The sequence below is a fragment of the Megascapheus bottae genome, chromosome 8 (genome assembly GCF_031878675.1).
Source record: "Megascapheus bottae isolate mThoBot1 chromosome 8, mThoBot2.hap1, whole genome shotgun sequence".
Classification (NCBI taxonomy): domain Eukaryota; kingdom Metazoa; phylum Chordata; class Mammalia; order Rodentia; family Geomyidae; genus Megascapheus; species Megascapheus bottae.
The window spans coordinates 26,074,781-26,098,341 of NC_143516.1; the positions used below are offsets into that span (position 1 = coordinate 26,074,781).

Consider the following 23,561-nt stretch of genomic DNA (forward strand, 5'->3'; position numbering starts at 1 on the left):
GCTGGGGGCCAGGAGATGGCTGAAGAAGGCACATGAAAGCTAACAATGACTTGGTCTAATGAAGGGGGTGGGGTATGAGAAGCATCAGTTTGCAGCTAATATTTAGGGAGTCACAAAGGTTGTACTTTTAGGTGATTGCATACGAAAGGAGAAAAGAGAGACTTTTTTCATTGATAATAGTGCTTAGAGAATCTGGCTAGTCCTGGTGCTGGGTCTTCCATCTTGGTTTCAGTAAGGCAGGAATTCAATGGGGTTGCCTTAACTCAACCTTGATGTGACAGCAATCTCCAATGGTGCCTGGAACTATAGCAGTGAAGAATTCACTGGATCTCTCTGTCTGATCTCTTCATACAGCCTCTCTGAATGAATTAGTTTGAGCTCCCTCATAGTGTTGAAACCATAATGTAGTCAACCTACTTTGGCCCTGAGCTGATTGATGGCTTCAGGGGACAAGGCTGGTGGTGAAAACATTCGGCCACCTTCACCTGCTGTCAAAAGTCACTCAATATCATTTCTGCACTATTATATTGGCTTTTAAGGGAGTTAGTGAGTCATAAACCTAGACTCATGAGAAGGGAGAAACAAGAATGTAGAACAAATGGGGTGAAAGATACAGCAGTTAGCTTTGAAAAATTCAGCTGCCACAGAGTGAACTCTGACCTCTGTGGATCCCTCCTTTATAAAAATCACACCCTACAGAGAGGGATTTATATTCTTATCTCATTGTAGTATAGGGTGTGGACACAAAAGGCATTGTTTGACCATTTAAATCGTATATACTGACCTCAAGTGGTTGGATCAGGCCCTTTGAGTTCTGTTGTTGAACTAAGGGGAGATGCAGTGGACACCAAAGTTGGAGCTTGTGCTTAACACTCATGAACTGTTTGGTTTATTTCTAACACACCCCCACACACACCCACATACAAACACAAACACAAAACAAAACATTCTTTTTCTCCCTACCCCCAAAAAACAAAACAAACAAGTAAGGAAGCCTCTTACCTCCCCACATCCTTCCAATGTGCAGTGGTACAATAGACAATACCTCTTAGAAAAGGGACAACCAGGAGGCCCCGAACTGTCCTGCTCTAGAGCAGTTCTGGAATCCAGTTATGTGAGTTCTTCAGTTAGATTTCATTCCCGCTTTCTGTGAGCTGTTCTCTGTACTGTAGCTCCTCTCTTATTGCTACACCTTTGGAGTCATCTTTTTATGTCCCAACAAAAGTCTTTAGTGGTTGCAGTTGATTGATTTCTTCTTCCTGCCTTCTGTCTTTAGAAGTTCCAGAGTCCAAAGGCCTATTCAATTTTGAATGGTTTTCTGATAGAATTCTTGGAAAAAAATTGTTCCCTTTCTGTACATTAATTTATAATCAAAGGCATGTGCACAAATCTCTTCAAGATACATCCTTTTCTACCTTGGATGTAGCTGTCAGGATCCTTAGTCACAATCTTCTTAAGGTTCGAAGACCCCTTTTATTGAAGTGAAAAGATCTGTGAGGCATGTCTCTCCTGACCATACTGTTTGAAAAGCATCTTATAGCAATTCCAGATAATCTCTTGGTCACATTTTATGCCTAATCTTTAGTCGAGATGTTTTCTTATTTGGGGAACTTTTTTAGCTTTGAAGACTATTTTTTCATTTTTGTATAAATTCTTTAAATTTCATTTAAAAACTTGAACAATTTGAGGGATGTTTTTCCTCTCACTTTATCGTAGGCAGCTAGAAGCAGCCAAGTAAATACTGCCAACAGTATGTCCCGAAATTGGTAGATCATTAGATGAGTAACAGTATACTGTTACTTTACTTTTGTTAATGTTATTTAAGAATATGGTCCCATCCTTCTTCTACATAAAAAAATCAAGAGGCATTGGGCCCGGGAGTTTGGCCTAGTGGTAGAGTGCTTGCCTAGCATGCACAAAGACTCGGGTTTGATTCCTCGGTACCATATACATAGCAAAAAGCCAGAAGTGGTGCTGTGGCTCAAGTGGTAGAGCCCTAGCCTTGAGAAAATCCAGGGACAGTGCTCAGGCCCTGAGTCCAAGCACAGGACTGGCAAAAAAAAAAAATCAAGAGGCAGAGGTTTTGTAAAGCAGCAAGTTTCATTGAAAGCAAGACTGCAGACTCTTTTAGGGACAGATTTTAGAGATGATATCCAATGAAATTCCCAATGAAAGAGTTTTATGCTCTATTAACCATTTTACTACCCCAGTACATGATTGAGCAGTGGGGGACCACACTAAAGAGTGGACCTCTCCTTGGTTTCTGCCACTGGACCTGAGCAAAGAAGTAAGTCCAATTAGTTAAGCACCATAATGCATGAGGTATTATGTTACTACTGAAATATAAGATAAGGGAAATTTCATTTCATCTTTTGAAGAAGAGGAGAAGCGTATAATAAAGCAATGTTTTCTGCCTATCTATAAAAGCATAGGAAGTCCTTCATTGAACATGTGAAAACAGAAGATTGGGAGGCTACTTAAAACAAACAAAACAAGACTCTTGGAAAGAATCGGTGAATTATGATAAAATACAACTTAGGAATGACTACTATCTTGTGGCAAAGGACATCTAACACAAAATTTAGCATTTTTACCATTTACATATAGTACAGAGAAAATACTTTTTTAGGATGAATAGGTTTAAAACTTGAACCATGAGTAGTGTTGAGGAAGAAAACACAGTTTCAACAGAGGAAGTGCACAAAAATTAAGGAGAGATATGGAAGTAGTGACCCCTGCCTAGTACAGGGCTAGAGATGGGGCTGAATCCTGGGTTTACATGTTGCTGAGAAATATTGTCAGCAGGCTGTCATAGCACAGTGAGGCAAAACACATAGCACAGTGAGTACAAAACTTTGACAAGATTGGTTAGGAACTATGCATGATAGTAACATAATCATGAAGCCAAAACAGAGGAGATAGCAGACTGGTAAAATTTCTCAGTTTCTGTCTTAATAAAAAGATTGGGTTTCCAAACTAAAAAGTTTCATTGCTGCATAGGAAATCATGTAGAAGAAAAATTATCTCTACGAAGGTTCTCGCTAATAAAGTAATCAGCAGGAAAAAATAAAGCAAATATATTAGTCTTATTTTGTGTAACACATCTTAATCATTACTTAGGAATGTGTATGACGGTCTTCAATAACTAAATAAATTTGACTTTGCATTGCCTTTTCATTTAATATATTCTAGAAACTGTTCACTAACATGGGGTTATTATATTTTTGACTAGACATTCAACCAGATAAGGAAAGTGACAAAACCATTTTCACTCTAGTACTATTATAACTCTTTATTGTCAAGAGAGCCAGGCTGTTTGCCTTTTATTCTATAAGAAATTGTCAGTTGATAGGCAAAACTTCAAGAATAATTAAAAAAATAAGATAGGTACACTCTCCTGGGAAAATTACTCTGTTGCAAATGTATTTAAATGAATTCAGTACCCTTTCCTTTTAATAATGCTTATCTGGGCAAAAGCATTATTTTAGATTTTGGTATGCACTCAGAAAACTGTGATCCTTCTTTAAAAATGAATTACAGTATAAAAGTCACAGAGAAAACTGATTGAAAAGGAAAAAAAAACATTCTCCATGTGTTTCCTTTTGTCTTTTGTGCACTTAAAGTATGCCAAATAAATCCCAGAATACTTCCTGCTACTTAAGACTGTCTGGAAGTGTCTCAGTAAATGTTTAATGCGTCCTTATTTTTTCCTTAGACTGCCAGGAAAAGAGAGATTTGTTTTCATCAGGGATTGGATTTGGTAAATGCCACAGGTTAATGGGGCAGGTGTTAAGGCATCTGTGTCAATGAGGAAGATTTGATGGTTGCCTAGAAATATTGGTCTTTCTCTTTGGGAAAACCAGACTTTGACACTTGGATTAGGACACAAATGAATGTCAGGTCATCTGTTCACCACACACACACACACACACACACACACACACACACACACACACCCCTACTAAAAGATAGGGATTTTTGTATAAACATAAATATCCCAGTTATGAGTATTCTCAAGGCTATAGTGTTTGTGTTTAGAATTGGAGACTGGATAATAAAAGTGTCTGAAGAACTGACACAGAACAGCTATTTGATTAGCCAATTCCATAAATATATTTCACATGCATGGGGATACTTAGGTGTTCCATTATCTCAGTGAGATACAGACTGAGAAATACCCATCCCCCACATTGTACCTTAAAAAAAAAAAACAAAAAAACAAAGAAAGCAAGCCAAGATTTAGGGAGTGTCAATGACTTGTTTAGAGGCTGTCTGGGACTTCAAGATCTGTGAAGCTACTACTGTGAAGCCGTGTTAGAATAAAAAGTAGATTATAGGGAAAATGCATAAAAGCAGACATTCCTGAAATGATTCATCAAAATCATTTAATACCTATTCATTTAGTGCAATTTACCATTTAGTAAAACGTGGAAGGACTTAGATTTTTCATAGCTCATTTTAGTTGCTTTCAAGCAGCAGTAAAATGAAATAGAAATTACTTAAAACCAGAGTTAAAAGATTTAAATTTTATTTTACCCCTATTATACACAAGCTCACTAAATATGGATAAGCTACAGACTCTTTTTTTAATGACAAAAAGAGAAAAAGAAAGATTCAGAGGCTTTTACTTATGATTCTAATGTTTACTGCATGTTTGCTTACTCAACAGTTCTGAAACCTTATAATGATTTTAATATTACAGTTAACCTAATTGGAGTTAGCCAACACAGCAAGCGATCTGTGACAGGCTCAGCTAGGCTTAGTAATAACAAAATTTATAACTTTATCTTTTTCTTAGACAAACCAGATCACAATTAGAGATTTCTGCAGATGTAAAGGTTTAAACTTATGTCAACCTTTCTGGCTAGAAAATGGGGGTAAGATGTCCTTCATGGATCCATTCTCTGCAGAAGAAGATCTACAGTTCTCATGTAGAAAATTATCCTTAACATCAGCCTCTCTGATCAAAGCACAGCTCATTGTAGCATTGTAGGATGCTTCTTCACATGAGCTTCAAGGCCATAGCTATCTATAGCAGCAGCAGCAGGGAAAGGAGGGGGAGGAAAGAGGAGGAAGAGAAAAGTATTATGATTAAAATGCTAATCACTGGATATATGTTATAGCTGAATTTATTTGTTTTTATTTTATTTATTTATTTATTTATTTATTTATTTATTTACTTTTGCCAGTCCTGGGCTTGAGCTCAGGGCCTGAGCACTGTCCTTGGACTTTCTCAAGGCTAGAGCTCTACCACTTGAGCCTCAGCACCACTTCTGGCTTTTTTCTATGTATGTGGTACCAAGGAATCGAACCTGGGTTTTCGTGCATGCTAGGCAAGCACTCTACCACTAGGCCAAACTCCCGGCCCGTTTTTTATTTGATTTTAATATTGAGTGTCCTTTTGAGTTTTTCTTTCTTTTTTTTTTTTTTTTTTTGAGAGTGCTGGGGCTTGAACTCAGGGCCACTGCTATGCTTGTATTGGGATTCAGGGATATCTAAAACAGTGGCCTGTAATATATCAATTGAAATCATTGCAAGCAACAAAACAGACTCAGGCTTAAGCATTAAGAAAATTTTCTTTGTGGATAGAGGGGAGCTGGATGGTTCGACTGGCATTTGGAATTTGGTTCTACTGGCATTTGGAATGTACAGAAGTAATAGGTGTGATCTACCATGCCCACTTTTATTGGTTGAGATGAAAAAAAAATCATTCAAAACATGAGGTAATGCAGTGATATAATTCTAACACAATCCTTCCTCATATTTCCCAGGTCATTTAAAAACAAGAGATGTCTGAGAAAATGTTCAGCCCAGAGGAACCTAAGGAGATACTGCAACTGAATGTTATCCCTCAATGGGATCTTTAAGAAAGAAAAAAGAGAGGTGGGAAATGTGGCTTAGTGGCTTAGTGGTAGAGTGCTTGTCTACCATGCATGAAGCCCTGGATTTGATTCTTCATTACCTCATAAACAGGAAAAGCTGGAAAGGTGCTATGGCTCAAGTAGTAGAGTGCTAAAAGAAGCAGTGATCAAAAGAAGCTCAGAGACAATGCCCAGGTCCTGAGTTCAAGGCCCAGTACTGGCAAAGCAACAAAACCCTTCCAGTAATTTTGGCCTTAACTTACTAACAACACCACATAGTTGGTCTCAAAATTGCAATAATGTAAAGAATTTGTATAGGGAAATGTGTAATGTGGATATACTGGATGTTGCTATGCCATATGTACAATTTTCTGTGACCCTACAGCTTATTCTAAAATAAAACAATAATTAAAATAATTGCTGCTCTACTTTATAAACTGTTTCATATATGAATGCATGTAATTATTTTTCTTGAGGCCTAGGGATGGTAATATCAGGACCCCCAGTCCTTTGTTCTAATCAGTGATATACTTCAGTATGGATTAAAATATTAGGTTCCTTTTGAATACATGCCATCAGAAAACAAATGCTCATGTAAGGAGATTATGATTGTATCAAGAATTCTTTTCTTCTCTGATAAAAATATCTGGAAGATAAATTCACTATTTCTAGGAATAAAGTAAATACATCTTCTGAAACAATGAGCTCAGAAAATGATGATGCCGGCTGTATGCTCAGGGCTTAATTGGAAAACATAGTTACTGAGAAGGTAATTTGAACCACATCTATAAATCTTTGTGAAAAATAATCACCTATAACAGGCTTTTACTTCATTTATTTTTAGCTCTTTCATACATTCCCCAAAAGGAAAATTGGATACACTAGAAAGTAATGAAATCCAAAGTCATTTTTTTTCTGTAAAGTGAATCTGTAAATTTCAGTACTTCTCCTCTTTCAATTTCTTTGAGATTTTTTTTTTTATTTAGAGGGTAGTGTCTGCACAGAATGGATATTTCTTTGTGGTAAATATTTTGTTGTCACTGGATCTATGACTTTTCCATTTTAAGATTACTTCAATAGTACTGTGCATCCCAGGCAGTTTGGAAACAGAAACACAGTTGAGCAGCGTGGCTCATGGCTAGGGATCTGAATCTGTCAGGTGAGCAAAGCAAGTTCTTCAGTTGTTTAAGCACATGAGAAAACTGGAATCTTGATCACTCACCGCCAGTGTGTGTGTGTGTGTGTGTGTGTGTGTGTGTGTGTGTGTGTGTAAAGTTGTTTTATTATTTGTCTATTAACTTGCTTATTTGCTTACTTATCTGTTGAGATTCTTGTTATGGAGCCCAGGGGTCCTTAAAGTGGCTACTTGTCTCAGCTTTACAGGACTAGGAAATAGGCTTACACTCTCATGCTCACATGATATATTTGGATGTGTGGACATCTTTATCACTTTCCTCATAATCAATTAGAGATACTGGTAATCAACTAAATATGCCAGTAATGCTGTGGAGCTTGTTAGTTACCTGAAACTCCCTATTCTAATTCTTTTTGGTGGTGTTGGCTGAAAACATATTATTGCTAATGAATAGTTTCATACATGCATTTATCACATTAGGCTACTGGTCAATTGCCCAATAAACCTTTCTCTTCTAAATGCCTCTTAATGTTAAATTTACTTTTCCACAAAATATAGTTTCTTTTGCATAATGTGTGATGACCACTCTTCTCTGAGTCTTTGAATTTTAGATTTTGCAGTTGCAATATGTGTATTTTAAATAACATCTTATATGCATTCTTTATTAATATTAATTTGTTACTTTTCTTAATAAATATTTATTTTAACTTATTCCATTAAAGCCAGGCTACGGTAGCGAACAGTTCAAACCAAGCCAAGTCAGGGAAGTTGCACAGATTTTGATCTCCAGTTAAATTAGATGAATGAGCTTCTAAAAAGATGAGGCTATAGTTCAGTTCACTTGCAAATCAAAAGTAGAGCTAAGCCCAAGGTAAGTATAGCTCCAAACAAATAATGGAAATGTTTTCCAAGCTATTATGGAGATCAGAAAACTCATATTACCTTGTTATTAATTTCCATGTCTTTTTCCATATTGTATCCCTCCTCTACCACACTTCAAGATTCAGCAACCTTTTTTCATGTGGAAGGATGAAACATGGTTTCGATATTCACTGCACAGCAGCAGGTTTCTAAAATCAGCTGACACAAAGCAATGCCCAAATTTAATGCAGAAAGCACAACAGTATGCAAGTAACATATGAAACCAAACTTTAGAAATGAAGTTGAGAGATTAACAAACTAATGTGATGCCGTTTTGGGGGCTAGAACTTAGTCCTCCATCCCTTTGGTCTTTAATAGTGGGCAAGCCACAGGTAACGCTTAGCCCAGTTTCGCTGCTGCTGGCACTGAACACCTGGCCAACAGCACAGAAAGCAGGAACTTGCCATCATTGGTATGGCAGAGTCTGTTCAGGCAAACTCTCTCCCTCTCCCCCCCTCCCCACCCCCACCATTCTCCTTTAGTGTCAGAAGGAAATAAAACCACAAAGAGCTATGATATCTTTTGTCTCCTGCCTCCCTCCCTCCTCCCCCACTTAGAGTTGCTCCACCCCATCTGGTTCCCAGGTGACAACTTGCCTGCCCTAGGGAGAATTGGTGAGTAAGGGCAGATACCGCAGCGAAGTCTCATTGGTCTTGTAAAAGAGCTGTCCCACCCAGATCTTCAGTGGCACGTCCTACCTATCAGAAAAAGAGATTATGAGCAAAAACTGCAGCTTCGGGCAAGTAACATCCAGAAACCAGAAGTTTTTGTAAAAAAAAAAAATCCAGGCCTGCAAGAATGGCATTATCCCTGCAAGAATTCATCCACTCCCTAGATCTCCGGACCCTTCCCAGGGTCTTAGAAATCCAATCAGGCATCTATTTTGAAGGTAAGCATTCAGAAATTCCTTAACTGGCTATAAAATCTGTACTTTTGGGAATTCATGGAGGAAATTTTAGCAAAGAATATAAGCTCTGAACAGGAAAGGTGATTACATGAAGAAGAAACATGACCACAAATATGGGGCCTATCCGTAATCAACATTCAACAGTGTTGAAGAGAGGAGAACTTAAGGGTGGATGGGAATAAAGAATTATAGTAAACGTCTTAAGCTTTGAGTAGATTTTCAATAGTTATAGAGGAGGGGTGGATTATTTCTGCCTGCTGTTTGAAATTGGTTGTAATAAAGAGTAGAAAGTGTTTGAAATCGGTTGTAATCAAGAGTGAACAGTTTAAAGTTATCCATATTTGTTTCTAGAATATAAAAAAAATTAGTTCTTCCAAAACAAAAGTAGCTGTCAATGCTTAACAAAGAACTCTTCCCAAAGTCTGAACTATTTGTAGATATTACTTCTTACGTCAAAACTTCCATCACTTTTTTTTTCTTTTTAGAGTATAAATTAGTAGTTGTACAAAGGAGTTGCCCACTTAACAAAGCAGTTTATAAATACAATGCATCTTTATCAGCGGCACACTTTTCAGCATTCTCATCTCCATCAACCCACCCCATCCCTTACTTTTCTCAAGTTTGTGGTATATACAATGAATTTTTCACTTCTCTCACTCAGTGATGAGCTAATTCTGAATTCTTTAACAGGGAGAATTTGTATTTAGAGGAATAGAAATTAAAGTTTGTTAATCACAGGTAATTTTTCAAAACCTATGTCAAGAAGTCAGAGTTAAAACTATTGAATAATAAATTGGTGAATTTTGGTGTAACTTAGTACAATAAATGTATTTTTGTTTATAAGAACACTAGAATTAGCCAGGCAGTGGTGGCTCATTCCTGTAATCCTAGCTACTCAGGAAACTGAGAACTGGTTCAAAGCCAGCCACAGCACAAAAGTCCTTGAGACTCTTATCTACTATTAACCATCAGAAAACCGGAAGTGGTGCTGTAGCTCAAGTAGTTGTACCCTAACCTTGAGCTGAAGAGTTCAAGGATAGCACCCAGGCCCAGAGATTAAGCCCCAAAACCTAAAACAAAAACAAAAACAAAAAATACTAAAATTAAAATAATAGAATAAGTTCTGAACAAATGACTGGGAAAGTAACTTCAAAAAAATGTTGGTGGACAAGTCTTTTCCATTCATAGACAAATATTCCATCATTTAAACTCTTACAACCATTCTAAATTCAATCACTTGCATAAAATATTAAACAATATATTATAATAAAGTAGGCTTTTGGTTAGATTATGTGCCATTAGTGTTTTTGAGCATGTTTATGGTAAGCAGAATAAACTAGGACACTCTATAAGCTTTTCTATTTCCTTTTCTTCACATTTTAAACTTATGCTATTTTCTAATTACAGAAGGTTTATTAGGCTCCAACCCAATTAAGTGAAGAAGTACTTATAAGCCATTATGAAGAAAAGTAAGGCTGAAAAAAATCAAGTTCCATGGTTACATATGTGTCTGTGTATGCATAAATACGTATAACTATTCTTTCAGGCCCTCTAAGCTATTTAAATTATAAATTTTTCCTTAATTCATTTGTAATTGGCTATTTGAAATCAGATCATCTTTCATCATGAGTACCATATTATGACTTGTGCCAGTTGTAAGCCATTTCTTGTCAGCAGGGTTTAGTTTTTGTTATTGTTGTTGTTTGTTTGTTTGCCAGTCCTGGGGCTGAACTCAGGGCCTGAGCACTGTCCTTGGACTTTTCCTCAAGGCTAGAGCTCTTCCACTTGAGCCATAGCACGACTTTCGGCTTTTTCTATGTATGTGGTACTGAAGAATCAACTCTGCATCTTCATGCATGCTAGGCAAGCACTCTATCACTAGGCCAAACTCCTGTCCTAGGGTTTATTTTTTAAGGACTCATGTGAGAAAGCTTTCTCAACCTCTAGGAAAAGATGATTCCTTATTTTATGCTAATTTTAAAGTTATATTTTTATATTTGGTTTTTAGTCATTTGGAGGAGGATCTTGTCCTATATAATTTTAGCCTTCTTTGTTCTATAAATCTTATTTTCAGTATACCAAATGTGTTTTCCCTGCTGATTTTTTTTTTAAAATGTTTATTTTTCCATTTATTTTATTGTAATTAATAGAGGGGTTACACTTATATTCACCAGATAGAAGGTGCATTACTTCACACACATTGATACCCCTTCTAAAAATTGTATTTATTATTATTATCATGTAATGTATGGAAGGGTTACAGTTACAGTCATAAGGTAGTGGGTACATTGCTACTTCAACATTGTTCCCTACATATGTTCCCTGTTGATTTTTAAGCCACCTTTATGTCATACTGTGTGTACAGATCTATCAATAGATCTCTGAAACAAATATTTATTCATTTATTTACTTTGCTCAAAATATGTAATTTTAAATATAATTGTACAAAATATAAGCTAAAATAATTATTAGTACACAGTTAGTGCTCAGACTACTCCCTTGTATTCATTCCATTATGTAATTCATAGACTTTTTGAATACATTCTTTTTTTAAAAAAATTGATTTCATGAGACCCAACTGGTACTTTTGTTGAATTGCATTGACTTTACAATTACTGAGAAATAGTGACAATTTTATATTATTTTGACAAAAGAAACTTGTAAAAAGCATCATTTTCATTCATTATTACTTTATTACTACATTAAAATTTAATTAAGATGAATTTTCATAACCTAAGAACATTCATATAACTGCCAGCAAGAAATACAAAACAATAAAAGTCAAACTTCTAGCCTTTGTCCTTTTTCAATTGCTTCATACCATCTTCTCCTAAAATTGTTAGTATGAATATTTTTGGATCACTTACAGATTTCTTTTGGGGGGGGTGGCCATGGGGCTTGAACTCTGGGCCTGGACACTCTCCCTAAGCTTTTCAGCTCATATCTACTGCCCTACCCCTTGAGTCACCGCCCCACTTCCTGTTTTCTAGTGGTTAATTGGAGATAAGAGTTTCTGGCTCATATAATGTACGATTGTTTTCCTAAATGTACTAATAGTCTCTCATCTCTTTTGCTGTCCCTTGGTTATCTCATGTGGTTACAGTATTTTAACTTATTATCTGAAATATTATATATGTTTATTTGGTTATTTGAAATAGGACAGGGAAGGGGGAAAAACAAGATGGGGATGGGGATGAGGAGAGGGAAATGGGGACCAAGACATGAGAAAGGGTATCAATGTTTGTGAAGTAATGCACCTTATATCTGGTGAATATAATGTAACCCTTCTATTAATTACAATAAAAATATATGAAAAAAAGGATCGCAGTAGAAAGGTTTTGGAAGCCTCAACCTGTGAGGAGAGTCTGGCTGCTATTGGAGAACAGAGGTGATAAGAGAGCTAACTAATCATTGTGAAGCAAATGACAGTACAAATTCAGAAGGAAAAAGGAGATGCAAAGGCCACAAAATTGAACCAAGGGACATTGCAATCAGAGAATTAGAGGAAGTACAATAGACCTCAGATAATCAAATTAATTATGTAGAAATTAAACTTTAGCTGCATTCTGAGAGGGAAGTCCTGTGTAAATAGAAGGAAATAGTCATCTCTGTGGAGTTATTGGACTATTTAACTTAAAAAATTAAAAACATGTCCTCCATAATGGATATGTATTGATTTTGAGAGAAAAGTTGCTTTTAAAATGGTGTTTTTGGTATCTATTCTATTCCTGAGTATCTACTTTATATGAAATCCCTCAACACACAAGAAATCAGGACAGTCTTCACTTGTATAGAAAAGGACAATGAAAAAGCCCCAACTAAAGTGAAGTGTACATGGTATTTTCTCTCACTAAGACTTGAAGAAGCTAATTGTAAAAGAACTTCCAGACTTTGACTGGAAAGATGGAATGTCTTACCTCCAGGATATAGAAATAAAAGCCATATAATGAGTAATTGTTGTCTTTAGTGTACTGTGTTATCTCTCATCTCTTTTGCTGTCCCTTGGTTATCTCATGTGGTTACAGTATTTTACCTTATTATCTGAAATATTATATATGTTTATTTGGTTATTTGAAATAGGACAGGGAAGGGGGGAAAATAAGATGAGGGGTGAGGGTTGGGAAAGGGAAATGGGGACCAAGACATGAGAAAGGGTATCAATGTTTGTGAGGTAATGCACCTTCTATCTGGTGAATATAATGTAACCCTTCTATTAATTGCAATAAAAACATATATGAAAAAAAGAGTCTCAGGTCTTTAGTGTCCAGGCTGGCTTTGAACCTAGATCCTCAGATCTCAGTCTCCTGAGTAGCTAGGATTACAGGTGTGCATGAGCCACCATGCCCAGCCATTTACAAATTTTATATAGTTGGAAATTACAGTATTGATTCTTTTCTGATTGGTATGTATGTTTATCATTATATTTTATTTTATTCACTTTTTTTTTGCCAGTACTGGGCTTGAGCTCAGGGCCTGAGCACTGTCCTTGGTCAGGCTAGAGTTCTACCACTGAAACCCAGCACTCCTTCCGGATTTTTTTCTGTGTGTGTGGTGCTGAAGAATCGAACCTGGGTCTTTGTGCATGCTAGGCAAACACTCTACCTCTAGGCCAAACTCCCAGTAACATTATATTTTAAAGTAGTCTGCTTTCTGTATATTGAATTCCTTTTCAGTGTAAAAATGTAAGCAATATCCTATTGGATAAATATATTAATATTTATCCACTTGACTGCTGATGGATATTTGGATTCATTTCTGTTTGAAGTTCTTAGCAGTAATGTTGTCATGAATATTATTATACATTCATATTCACATGTATAGACATGTACTTAGGTATATGAATAAGTGGGAACTGGGTGCTAGTGGCTTATACCTATAATCCTAGCTACTCAGGAGGCTGAGATTTGAAGATCATGGTTCAAAGCCAGCCACATCAGGAAAGTCTATGAGATTCTTATCTCCAGTTAACTACCAGAAAACTGGAAGTGGTGCTGTGGCTCAAGTGGTAGAGCACTAGCCTTGTGCTGAGGCGCTCAGGGTTATAATGTTTTCCAGTATACATACACACGTGTGTGTGTGTGTGTGTGTGTGTTTCAAAGTTGGTAGGTAATAAAAAACAAGTTTCCTGAGTACTTGTTCCATTTTACATTCCTGTTAGCTATTTAGGAGTTCCATTTAATCCATATACCTGGTAACAATGTTATTAATTATTTTTAGATAAAAATCTTTATATACCGCCTAGATTGTTTCTGAATTTATGAAACTCCTGAGTTGTGGGATTATGGAAATATACCAACATACCTGGCTATTTGTCTTCTTAACTTTATTCTTCCTGTTGAGAATCCAATGTCAGCTCATGGTTTTGATTTACATTTCCCATATATAATAAGGTTGAGCACCTTTTCCTTTGATCACTTGGTTGTTTAGAGGTTCTCTTTAGGTTATTGCTCATACATCTTGCCTGTTTATATTAGATTTTATAATTTTTTATTACTGCTTTCATAAAATACAAATAACATTACACTGTCAGTGATTTGTGTTGCCAAAATCATCTCTCCATATGTATAGTTTATCATTTAATTTTTGAACAATGGAAATTTTCGATTCACTCATTGTGTTCAATAATTATATTGTTTTCACATTGTCACAAAATTTTCTCTAATATACGTTATGGAAAGTTTCTATATTGTCTTCTACAAATTTTATTATTTACTCAACCCCAAATCTGCACTCTCCCTGGAAATGATGTTTTTGAAAATGATTTGAAGTTGAGGCCAATTTTTTTTTCTGCTAGATTCAATGGATGCTAACCTTTTCCTGATGCTTACTATGTTATCTTAGTGATGAGCAGTATGTGTCCCACTTTGTAACAGCCTCTACATTGTTCCACTCATCAAGTTATTATCCTTATCCCGATTTTATCTAATTGTAATTAATGTAGATCTACAACCGTATATCATTCATTGATATCACATATATACTGATAGGCTATCGAGCCTTGGTTCTCAAACTTGAGTGCATATTTGAAATACCTGAAACATTTTTTAAACTGTAGCTGACTGGGCATCTCCTTAAGAGAGAAGGATCCAATTATGGGCGAGGTATGGTGTATCATTGTCAGGTTTCTAGAAATCTCTCTGCTGCTCATGAAATGAAGCCACATTGAGAACTGCTTCTGCAGAATAAGCTCTCTGATTTATTATTCTCCTTCAAGTTTGGTTTTTTGAGTTTTTCAAATGCATTTTAGAATTAACTTATCAACTTCCACAAAGTCCTCCTGGAAGTTTTGATTACCAGTGCATTGGTTTGGAGGAAATAAACATCATTTTAAATGCAATTTTCTGATCCATGAACTGGATATAGCGCCAAAGATATACAAGTCTCTTTTGAAACTCAGGCTAGTAATTTAGTGTACTATTCAGTAGAGTTCACAATTAAGGATCTTCTTGCCCCATTCTGAAACTCAGAAAGTAGCAGTAATTCTCCTTTAAGTATACTCACCTTACTTTAAAGAACCATTTGGTTTCTAATGGCTTTTTAAGTAAAACTTGTGTTTAATATAATTCCATCTGAAAACTGATCATATTGTATGGTTTTATTTTTCTACATCAATAGTTTTTGAATGACGCTTTACTTTGGCAACAAAACCAATTCTGTCATTTATAACGAAATTTAAAATTTTTTCTCCTGTCTTTAAGATTTTGATATGTTTTATAGAGAGTAACATTGGCTTAATTCTTTTCTTTCATTTTGCTTTTCTTTTTGAAAGCTGGTTTTGCATTCATTGTCCTTTTGTCTCAGTCTTCCAGGTACTAGGATTACAAACAAGCATGTGATGCCATGCCTTACTGCCTCAGAAATTTGATTGTAATGTCTTAGCTAGGCTTTTATATTATGTGAAGTTGAAGTGATGGAACTTTTTGAGAATTTTGCTAGTCTGATAAAACTTTGAGGGAAAAATGATGTTATTTCTTATCTAAAATTTACTCGAATTTTTAATGAAGCCAAATATAGCAAATGTTTCTTTTTTGAATTTATACATTTTTGTTTCTGAAATTTTCTTCTTAATAATTTAGATATTGTTTGAGTGTGAGTAACTGAAAATATAATGTAAAATTAGCAGATGTTTCTAATATAAAGTTGTCTTATTTTTCTTCAGTTTTTTAAAAAGAAAATCTCCACATCCAAGAGCATTTTTCATTTGAAACATATAACAAAACGCCTTCTAGGATACTTTTAAATAGATTTCAGAAAGTGTCTCTATTGGTCTATGAATCTATCACACAGATCTTATGTGTTCCGCACTAGTTTCTAGGATGTGTATTTGTTTGTATATTTGCATAGCTATATTAAATTGATACCATATTTCTTGTCTCTTTCTTGGTTACATCCAAGGTAGAAAAATTCAATGAAATAGTATCTCTTCTATTGAAAAGCCTACTCTTTTATGAATCCTAATAGATTTTTTTAGTTCATTAATTTCCCTAAGTAGATATTAATATCATTAGATGTCACTGAGACATGCCCCTGTTTCTCCATTATTTTGTTGTTATGTTTATAGTGTAGGACAGGGCCTCTATTACTATGCTAAGCTATCAGGAGAAGCCTTGTATTGTTCCTTATCTTAAAGAAAGTTATAAAGAATTCCTTCCTTAAGTATCATGCTCTAAGTTTTAGTATTTAACTCTCACTAAAGTTTAGAAGTTCTTATTTTTTCTTATTTTCTAGATCTTTTTTATTGTATTTTATTGTTGGGATAATGTATAAAAGGGTTAGAGTTACATTCTTAATGTAATGAGTGCATTACTTCTCAAACTTTGATACCCCTTCTCATGTTTTTGTACCCCTTTCCCTCCTCACACACCTTCCCGATCATCTATTTCCCCACTGAACTGAATGCTATTAATATAATAATGTGTTTTTTAAATTCTGTTTATATAAGTTACTATTAAAGGGTTTTCAAATATTGGACAAACTTTAAATGTAAATTGAAATTTGATATAGGATTTATTTTATCTACTTTGGGTTTTTGTATTTAATTACAATAAATTATTCCAATAGACTTAATAACCTCTTTTTAGTTCTTTTTCCGGCATGGGGCTTAAACTCTGGGCCTGGGCGCTGTCCCTGAGCTCTTTAGCTCACGGCCGCTGCCTTACTCCTGCCCCTTGAGCCACGGCTCCACTTCATTTTTCTAGTAATTAATTGGGGATAAGAGTCTTACGTTCTTTAGGGCCCGAGCTGGCTTTGAACCACAATCCTCAGGTCTCACCTTCATGAGTAGCTAGGATTACAGGCGTGAGCCAGGTCGCCCAGCTGACTTTACCTTTTTTTTCTTTAAGATAACATTATCTTTCTGAGTTATATAGATTTCTATTTCTGAAGTAATTTTCCCAAAAATTTATTTTAACATCTCTTTTTAAATTCTATTTTATTGTTGGGGTAATGTATAGAGGAGTAACAGTTACATTTGTTAGGCAGTGAGCATATTACTTCTTGAACGTTGATACCACTTCCCATGTTTGTCTTCCACTTTCCTTCCCTCTACCCTCTCCCAATCATCTTGTTTTCCCCATTTTAACATCTTGAAAATGTAGCTGGACTCTTTTGTAAAACTGGTGAGCAAGAATTTATTTTTGCTAATATTCTTTATGCTTTTGCTCTCTTGCTTGGCTTTTTCATTTACTCTGCCACTGAGAGCTACCTCTCCACTTCCTTTTTCTTCTTGATAAATGTACTTACTAGTAATTTTTCTGCATATGTTTTATTGTGTAGCATTTTTAAATGATTGTTTTCTGAGTTTGTTTGGGGTATTTTGGGGGGGGGGGTTGAAACAGAGAATCAAATTAACTTTGTTACTGTCTCAACCTTCCAAACACTAAGATTGCAAGCATTTCGCATCACACTCAGCCCTCATTATCACTCAATTCTAACTTCAGTAGCTGTTTAACAGTTGATCACACAGCATTTTATTTAAGTAGCCTTTGGTTTTTCTTAATATCTTTATTGTTTTTAGTTAGAGAACAATAGAAGGTATCGCTGGGTTTTCTTTTTCTTTTCTTTTCTTTAATTGATTGTGGTTTCCTGTGCCCTTGGCATGAAATATGCCCTACTTGGAGGCTGAAGAGAAGATGCAAACAACTGATACCTGGTGATACAAAATTCTGTGGGGTTAACTAATCCAGCTGATCACCATAATGACAAAAGGCAAGTTATTTTAGTTGACAGTTTGCCTAAACTGTCAGTACTTTAGGAATGCATGTTTACACTATAATGTTAAAAGACAGAACTTCAGAGGGTAACCCCGCCTCGTAAGTTCAAATGAGAAATGATTCTCTGCCAACTTAAAACTGAAAGCACTGCATTGTCCTCTGCTAAGAAAAATAGATTATTTTATCCTAAAAATTGTGGTGAGATTAATTGGGCTATTGTATACAAAGTACACAATAAAATGATGGCCAGTAGTCAGCTTTTCATACAGTGTGACTATTGCTACTAGCTAAATGTTGACATATAGTAAGAATGACTCTAACCATTTCCAAAACATAAATAAAGGGGTCTCTAGGTTATGGAAATAAGAGCTTTATCTTGAGTGATGGTTGCTCTTAATATACTATGTTATTTTTCTTCTCCATTGGTGGCCGTTGGTTAATCTCATATTGTTACTGTATCTGACTTTGTTATCTGGTATATCAAATATATGTTTATTTGTTTATTTGAAATAGGAAAAGGAAGTGGGGTGGAAAACAAGATGATTGAGAGGGATTGAGGAAGAGAAATGGCGACAAAAATATAAGAAGGGGTATCATTGTGTGAGAAGTAATGCACCCACTATCTGGCAAATGTAACTGTAACCCATCTATACATTACTTCTATAATAAAAATAAAATAAAATAAAACATTTAATAACAGGAAAAAATCTAATTTGAATTCCTCTGCCTCACAGGCTAACACAATTGCTACTTCGAAAGAAAATAGCTAAAATAGAGATATCCATCAAAAACTACATAAGAAATTTAACTTAAAACTAAAATAACTTTTAAAGTTTAAGTTTACAAAATAAAACTTTATTATCAAAAAGCACCAACACACTAATATATAAAGAAGGCAAATTATTTTAAAAATTCACAGTATGTTTAGTAGAGAGATTCTAAATATTTTGACCTTATAATTGCTACATAACATTAAACAAAAGTAAAGAAAAAATTAAAAAATGGGCAAAAATGTAAAAAAAGGCATTCACATAATATTAAATTACTTTAAAATATATTCACAAAATATTTCTGAAGCCAAGTGCTGGTAGCTTACCCGGTGATCCTAGCTACTCCGGAGGCTGGGAAATGAGGACTGCAGCCAGTCTGGACAGGAAAATCTATGAGACTCTTATCTCCAACTAACCACTAAAAAGCTGGAAATACAGCTGTGGCTGGGGTGGGCATGAGCCTTTAGCAAGAAAGCTGAGACAGCACACAGGCCCTGATTTCAAGCCCCAGGACTGGTACTAAAATATCCTGTATGAAATAGCAAATTATCATTTACTTTTCAAGGTAAGTGAATAAAAAAATAAAAAAAGAACAAAAGCAATAAAAAAGAAGACCCTGTATAGCATAAATAAGGCAGAAATACAGTGAGACACAATAGGTGTATAAACTATTGCCTGCATTCGAGATAATACCTGGGTAATTGCATCAGCATGGATAATGTGCATCCACGTGTAACCTTTAGAAATTAACGCTAAAATATAATTACAAAATGCAAAAATAATGATTATATGAGAATGCTTACAGAAGCACGTTTTATAGACAAACATTAAGGAAGCTTTAGCATAGAACAATTTGCATAAATTTCTATAATCCATTTTCAGGTATGGTCCAAAGGGCTAGAATTATAGTTGAGAAAAATGCAAAGCCCATTTCCCTGTTGGAGCATACACTATAGTCCATGGGATAAGTGCCAAACAAGTGATAGGATTAAAAATTGTGCAAGAGCCAGGCCACAACAATGGTGTATATGTGTAATCATAGCTATTCAGGAAACAGAGGAGGGAAGATTTTTGCTTCTTTGTAAGCTTGGACAGGAAAGTTCCTGACTTGTATCTCTAATCGAGCACCAAAATGCTAGAAATGTGACTCACTAGGTTTGAGTGAAACAGCCAAGGGACAGCACCTAAGGCCATATAATCAAGCCCCAGTAACATACACACACACACACACACACACACACACACACACACACACACACACACACACACTGATAGTAAAACAACACATTAACTTGAAGGTGGGGACAGTAGGAGGGATTTAGGGGAGAAAGAAGGAAGGGGTGACATTCACCTCAAAGCACTGTACTTATAATCTGACTTGTGGAATTGTAACTTTGTTTTGTGCAGCTACTGACTAATCAATCAATAAGTTAAATACAATCAATAATAAGTAAAATAAAATTTTGGAGATAAAAATAAACAAAAAGCCAAGGGGAGAGATGATCTTTTGCTAGGGTGACCAGGATTTATATATTAGTCATTTTCTTACACACATTAGCTACTCCTGACATTTCTACCTTTAACACCTGAACTAGTAGATTCTCTTAAACTAAACCAAAGCATCATCATTTGGTTCGGGTTTATGATTGCTCAGATGAAGTAAAACTTGAGTTGAAATCTGAATAAACTGAAGAAATGTGTCTTACTGAGGACAGAGAAAGCTTCTTGTGGCTAAGAAACATGGAGGAGACCAGAACAATGGAAGCCGAAGCTAAGGAACTGGGGGAGGAGGGAGGGTGAAGGAAGAGAGAGGGAGATGTGGGTGGCTCATATCCTGTAAGTCTCAAGTGACTTATAACACATGGCTTGAGTGGATACAAAAGAGGTGGGGCTACTAAGATTAAGTACTCTGCAAAGCCCAATAGAGCTGATTTTGGAGGCTTCATGGGAATATTAATCAGAAACAGTGAAGTAAAGATCTGGCATGTTGGAGAATGAACTGATAGAGCAAACAAACACCTGGAGACTAGAAGTAGGATATGTGTGGAAGGAAAAAATAATAGATCTGTACTTACAGCCTGAAGGAGGCTGGGTGCAGAGTTAGGTAAGAAGCTGAAGCTGGACACTGGTGGCTCATGCTTGTAATCCTAGCTACTCAGAAGGCTGAAATCTGAGGATTATGGTTAAAAGCCAGCCTAGGCAGGAAAGTCCATGAGACACTTGTCTCCAATTAACCACCAGAAAACTGAAAATGGAGATGAGGATCAAAATGACCCCTTGAGTAAGAAAAGCTCAGGGACATTGCCTCAGCCTAAGTTCAAGTCCCAAGTCTGACCAAAGAAAAAAAGAAAAGGAGTTGAGTTTTGATGTTGACAAAAATGAATAGCAATGACCTGTTAGACTGATAGGACTTGACTGTTTTTGCATCATCATTGGCTGCTCTAGAAATAACATGAGATAGGGGAGCAAATGAGTTAGGAAATGGAGTAGAAAACTATGCAGTAATCCTGAAGAGTTTATGGGGCCTTAATTTAGGTTTGGCTTTAATATTCTCCTCTCCAGATCTTATAGTACTCTATGAAATATGTATCACACTTGAAAGATCCTTGCTAGGAGATAACATAATTTCTACCATAAGTTACTTTTATGCCATCTGTAGTTCTTTGAAAGAACATCTTATTACCAAGGAACAAGTTTAAGAAGTTAAAACCTCTTTGGACATAAAGTAGAATAAGACATATTATTGTTTAAATCTTTCATATTTTACTGTAAATTATCTTAACATATCCTAAACATATCTCATCAATACAATGAGATGTGATAGACTTTTTATGCACTATGGCTGGAACTGAATCTGGTATTAATGCAAAATAATTAGAAAAGCATATTTAGAGTTCCATAATATCAGAAAAATTACCAGAGTAATAGCTATCACCTGCTCACAGAGAGGTAAACTCACTACTTTGTACTTAGGAGATCGTAACTCTGGCTTCTTTGATTATTGTTCAAATTGCTAATACTCTAACTTATACATGTAAGTTTATTTCATGCATGCAATCATTTTGATTTCCATTTAAAAGTTATTTACAAAATCAAAGAATTTTAGAATTCCGATCCTTTTGGTAAGCATATGGCAATATGGGATAACTGTGGAAAAATAATTACTAATAAATCTTAAATAGATAGAAATACTATTCATACTTTGATAACTTATCATTTTTATGAATGTATGAGCTACCATTTAAGTGGTGCATAATTGATACTAATATCCCTTTATCTCATGCATTTTTGCTTTCTTTTCACTATTTTTCACAAATTTTATTTATCACCTTGGTTCATCGTAATTTATTTCCAACATTAAATTGTAAATTACAATTTGTACCTAACAGCTTCAGCCCAGCAAGCACAGACTTATTTCCCAGACATGTATCAGTCGGTCACTCTGTAGTTAAATACTTTCCAGTGGTTCTGTTGACTCCTCAAATTACAAACTTTAGTAAGTAACAGAGCCCTACATTGTTTCCTGCCCTATTATTCATATGAGCTCATGATTTACTTACCTTTCTCTGTCAACTACACTGGCTTCTTCACTATCCCTCCAACTTGAGGGCTGTTCTGCCTCAAAGTTTTGCTCACGTTCTTCCCCTCGGCTGGAGAAGTCCAACCACCGCTATCAGTTTAGCTGTCTCACTCCTTGAAAAGAGTACACGTCAATGGAAAAATTAGAAGCCCATGACTCTGGGAAGGAGGGAAAGAGTGGCTAGAAATGTTATTTGAGAGGAAATGGTGAAGATCTTTATCTATCTCTTTAGAGATTGACTATCCCAAGGAGAACATGAAGAAATTAGGCTAAACTAACAAAAGAAACTGTTGGAAAAAAGAAAGACTTCTTTTCCACTATGAATTTGGATAACACAGGCCATATGCTTTTCATTTTTTATCAGAAAAATATTGATCAAAGCCCACATATTACAGAATTTAACCATAAATATGATATTCAAAAATGTGTCTTATAGTAATATTGAAATGTCAATATGTGGTTTTTCTTTACTGTTTTGAGTTAATATTTCTAACTATTATATTTTGAATATATTAAAGACTGTTTCTTGTTCCTGCAAAAACATATGTTAAAAACCGTGGAGCAAATATTCCCTAAAGTTTTCTCCTTTCTTCTTTCTTTTTTTTTTTCTTTTCTCCTTCCTTCTACAAAATGAACAAACTATGATTCCTTCCCGGGAGGCATCCTTAGGCCAGTGGAAGAAGACAGATATATTTTTGAAACCAATATTTCTAATACAATGTGAAAAATGCTTTGATATAAACTGTTTTGAGAACACTGCAGAGTATATAACTCACCACCCAGGAAAGCCAGGGAAAGCTTAACAAAAAAAAATGATCTTTTGTTAAGGTTTGCAACCTGAATTGGAGATGCCTAGATAACTAATAACTTTTAGAGTGAGAGATTATTTAGAAGATTAAATTTTAAAATCCACAATGTGGTCCTATCTAGTGACTTCTCAGAGAATAGTAGATAGCCAAGCAATTTGTAGTTATATCTCACAAATGGCTCCTGAATTATATAACAAGGTTAGCTGAACTTCTACTGTAATCAATGTGAACTATGAAACTATTTTATAATGAACTTTGAATTACATATTTATTCCCTCACTAAAAATCTTGAAATGATAATGTCACAGATAGGACAATACTTAAAGATAAGGCTTCTCAAAAGCAATTAGGGGACCAGGAGCATGG

At 35.4% G+C, this 23,561-nt stretch overlaps 1 protein-coding gene and 1 long non-coding RNA gene across 2 annotated transcripts in view; one reads left to right on the forward strand and one right to left on the reverse strand.

Annotated features, from left to right (window-relative positions):
- The window catches only part of LOC150059682 (uncharacterized), a 722,023-nt gene that overhangs the window by 607,717 nt on the left and 90,745 nt on the right, over positions 1-23,561 (reverse strand). The window lies entirely within an intron of this gene.
- Themis (thymocyte selection associated) overlaps positions 8,510-23,561 on the forward strand; it is a 158,298-nt gene continuing 143,246 nt past the window's right edge. The window contains exon 1 of the mRNA XM_090338159.1: positions 8,510-8,806. Within this exon, the coding sequence (XP_090194285.1) occupies positions 8,716-8,806 (91 nt within the window). The 5' untranslated portion in view covers positions 8,510-8,715. The remainder of the gene's footprint in view (positions 8,807-23,561) is intronic.